This window comes from Crocuta crocuta, unplaced genomic scaffold (assembly GCF_008692635.1).
Source record: "Crocuta crocuta isolate KB4526 unplaced genomic scaffold, BGI_CrCroc_1.0 scaffold110, whole genome shotgun sequence".
NCBI classification, from domain to species: domain Eukaryota; kingdom Metazoa; phylum Chordata; class Mammalia; order Carnivora; family Hyaenidae; genus Crocuta; species Crocuta crocuta.
In genome coordinates this window covers 890,876-894,270 of record NW_027527386.1, presented here as the reverse complement: position 1 = coordinate 894,270, position 3,395 = coordinate 890,876, and the positions used below count along the sequence as shown (strand labels likewise).

Below are 3,395 nucleotides of genomic sequence, written 5' to 3'. Positions count from 1 at the left end.
CGGGCCCGCACTGCCCCTCCCTGCCTGTGGCCGGGCGACTTGGGCCTCTCAGGGTCCCCTACGGCCCCTCATGAACTAGCGGAAGGGGCAACACCAACCATGGGCCATGGTCGCGGGGAGAAAACCACACACACACACACACACACACAGGGGGCTCTAAGCACCCGTTCTGGAAAGGGGTCCACGGCCTGCAGGTTGAGCCTGGGGTCCTGGGAAACGAGCGGCCAGGCTTGGGCAGCGGCAGTGGGGTACCTGGCAGGGAGAGAGGCGGGGCCGTCACCAGAGGCGGCTTTCGAGTTCCAGAAGGACAGCCACAGCTTCTCGATGTAGTGAAACTGCAGGCTCACCACGACGTCCAGAGTCGCCTGCGAATAAACGCGGCGGGTCAGACACACAGCCGCGCGCGCGTGAGAAAGGGCGCCCGGCCCCGTCGTCGGGACGGGCAAGCGGGCAGCCTGCTGGGAGCCGCAGTGGGGTCCCTGGAAATGCAGAGAGACCACAAGAGGGGACAGAATGAAGGGACAGGCCACGGTTCAGAGACCTGGGGGGCGCCTGGGGGCTCAGTGGGTTAAGCACCCGACACCTGATTTCAGCTCAGGTCATGATCTCACGGTTTGTGGGATCGAGCCCTGCATCAGGCTCTGCGCTGACAGTGAGGAGCCTGCTTGGGGTCCTCTCTCTCCCTCTCTCGCTGCCCCTCCCCCGCTCATTCTTTTTTTCTCTCTCTCTCAAGAAAATTAAATATAAAAAAAGAACGAGAGTGGAAAGCCTATCTACTTCCTGGCTAGAGGAAGCAGGGGGGCTGCTCCTGTCCCCGCTGGGCCATCCCGGGTCACCCTGTGGTGTCTGAGAGTCTGGCCGCTCTGTGGGGTGGGGTAGGGGCCGTCTGTGTCCTGGGCCGGGTGTGGGGCGGTCACCTCGCAGTGCCGCCGGTAGACCAGCTGCAGGGCCTTGACGTCGTGCAGCGTGACGCTCCCCCGCAGCAGGGCGCTGCCCAGGTCGGGCGCGGGGAACTCCGGGAAGACGTGGGACACATCTGGGGGAGGAAAGGGGGTTCGCGGAGCAGCACGAGGCCCGGGTGCTGGCAGACGCCCGCCCCGCGTGCCTGTGGCCGCTCCTCGGCCCTGAGCCTCACTGCTGTTAAGCTTTGGTTTTCTCAGGGACAGAAGGGGACAGCACTGTCCTCTCCCAGCGACAGCAAGTACGCTGACACAGGCAAGCGCTGAGCCCAGGGCCTGGCGCTCAGCGAGTGCTCCTGTCACCCCAGCCTGGGGACCACCCGGGGCGGCGAACCTGAGGAGGCGGCCGTCCCCGGCCATCCCTAGTGACTTCCAGAGGGTTCTGTCTGGGCTCCAAAAATACACTAACAATCGCTGAAGGCCGCTGCTGTCTTCAGTGTGGGTGCCTTGGACACTGACCTCAGCAAGTCCCCCGCCCCAGCTGGGCTGTGAGTTAGGTGCTTTCTGGGCAGCGGAGGTGCCGCTGGGGAAGGGGGTCTCCCAGGGGAGGGCCAGGCAGCCCGGTGGAGCCCCGAGCCCCCTAAATGCTCTGGGGAAGCAAAGGGAACTGAGGACAGCAGCCAAGTCCTGAGCCAACAGGCTTGAACACACACGCTGTCTTCCTTATGACGGGCATTTCAGCATGTGTTCATTCTTCTGACAGTCACCTCGCACGCTAATTTGGGGGGCGTCTGCTGATTACTCTGAAATCTTGGGGAGGCTGTAAAGGTTGATCTAGAACACCTCTGTGTAATTAAAATGGTATCATACAAGAAAACGGTTTCAAGCACCCTGCAGGTGAAACCCATGGGCACCTCGAGGAGCTGAGTGGACACCGGAGCTTCCGGAAGGCCCTGCGCTGGGCGGGGGGCCCTCACCTATGTACTGCTGGTGCTGCTGGCTCTGGGCGGCCATGGCCTGCTCCGGGGTGCTGTGCAGGCCGCCGTGCGAGCCACCGTCCCCGAGGCTGTCTGTCTTCTGGGCTGGCCGGTACCTGGACGGGGGACACAGGGCCACCATGAGGCCCCAGCAGCACTGCCCGCAGGCGCCCAGGGAGCAGAGAGCTGAGCAGGATTCAGTTTGGGGGCGTGTGTATGGATGTGTGGGCATGAGTTTTAAAACCTTGTGCTAAAATACACGTAACCTAAAGTGTATCCTCTTCACCATCTCTAAGTGCGCGGTTCAGGGGTGTCAAGCCCCTACCATCCGTCTCCAGAACTTTCCATCTCCTCAAACTGAGGCTCTGTCCCTGTGAAACACCGACTCCTTGCCCCCTGCCCCGCCCCTGGGTCCCACCACCTACTCTCTGTCTCTGGATGGGACTCCTCTGGGGACCCCCTGTGGGTGGAACCCTACAGTATCTGTCCTTTTGTGTCTGGCTTCTGTCACTGAGCACAATGTCCTCACGGTCCATCCATGTTGTAGCAGGGTCAGGGCGTCCTTTCTTCTTACTGCTGAATAACAACAGGGTCTGGAGGGACACATCTGCGTGTCCACCCATCTGCTGAGGGGTACACAGGGTGTGTGTGTGTGTGTGTGCGCGCGCGCGCGTATCTTCCCCCCTGCCCCATACTTCTCTCTTAGAAGATAAGTGAACTTCTTTCAATAGAATCACAAAGGAAATTCTGGGACTTCCCTTTGGCCTTGAGCCAGAAAGCGGGGGCCAGTCTGTCCTGGCAGCAGACTGGGCTCCCCAGGGCCCTGTGTCCCTTGAGCCCGGCGGGACGCTGTGGGGTAGTGACAGTACGTGGCGGGAAGGGTGGGGGATGCCACTCCGGCTGGGAGAAGGGGCCAAGCTTCCTGTGAGGATGGAGAATGCCCCCAGGTCCGTGCAGGCCACCTGACTCGCGGTGGCTCCACGTGTAAAGGGCACGAGGCGCGGAGCAGGCCCTAAAACCATACACTGCCTGGCGTAGCGAGTCCCAGGGGTCTGAGGTGCCAGGCCAAACAGGAAGAAGAAGCGACAGAGTCTATGTCTGTGGACAAGCAGGTACACGATGGACTGCTGGTTCCACTCTTTTATCTGTTGGCTCCTGGCGAACATTCTAGAGATTCTCTTCTCCAACTCCCACAGTCGAACAATGTGGGATGGGGTCACTGGGATGGCCTTGGAGCTGCTAAAGCAGGTTTTTAGCCACACACAGATTGGCTAAGGAATGATGATGCACGTGGAGGTGAGGGGGCACGGTCCCTGCCCCGGAGGAGCCTGGACTCTGCGGAGAGGAGCCGGGGGTGGAGGGAAGCAGGGAAGGAGAGGCGACTGCGAGGCTGCCAGGGAGGGGACATGTGAGTAGCACCTGAACCAGGGGTCTGTAGATCACAGCTGTGGAGGGCCAATTGTGCTCTTTGTTTTGTGAATAAAGGTGTTTTTTTGGGGGGGGGGGCGGGGAAAGGAGG

At 61.1% G+C, this 3,395-nt stretch overlaps 1 protein-coding gene across 1 annotated transcript in view; it reads right to left on the bottom strand.

Annotated features, from left to right (window-relative positions):
• Positions 1–3,395, bottom strand: part of RFX2 (regulatory factor X2) — a 44,909-nt gene that overhangs the window by 8,551 nt on the left and 32,963 nt on the right. The window contains exons 8-10 of the mRNA XM_077778155.1: positions 1,877–1,992; positions 918–1,036; positions 253–365 (exon numbers count right to left, since the gene is read on the bottom strand). Coding sequence (XP_077634281.1) covers positions 253–365; positions 918–1,036; positions 1,877–1,992 — 348 coding nt within the window. The remainder of the gene's footprint in view (positions 1–252; positions 366–917; positions 1,037–1,876; positions 1,993–3,395) is intronic.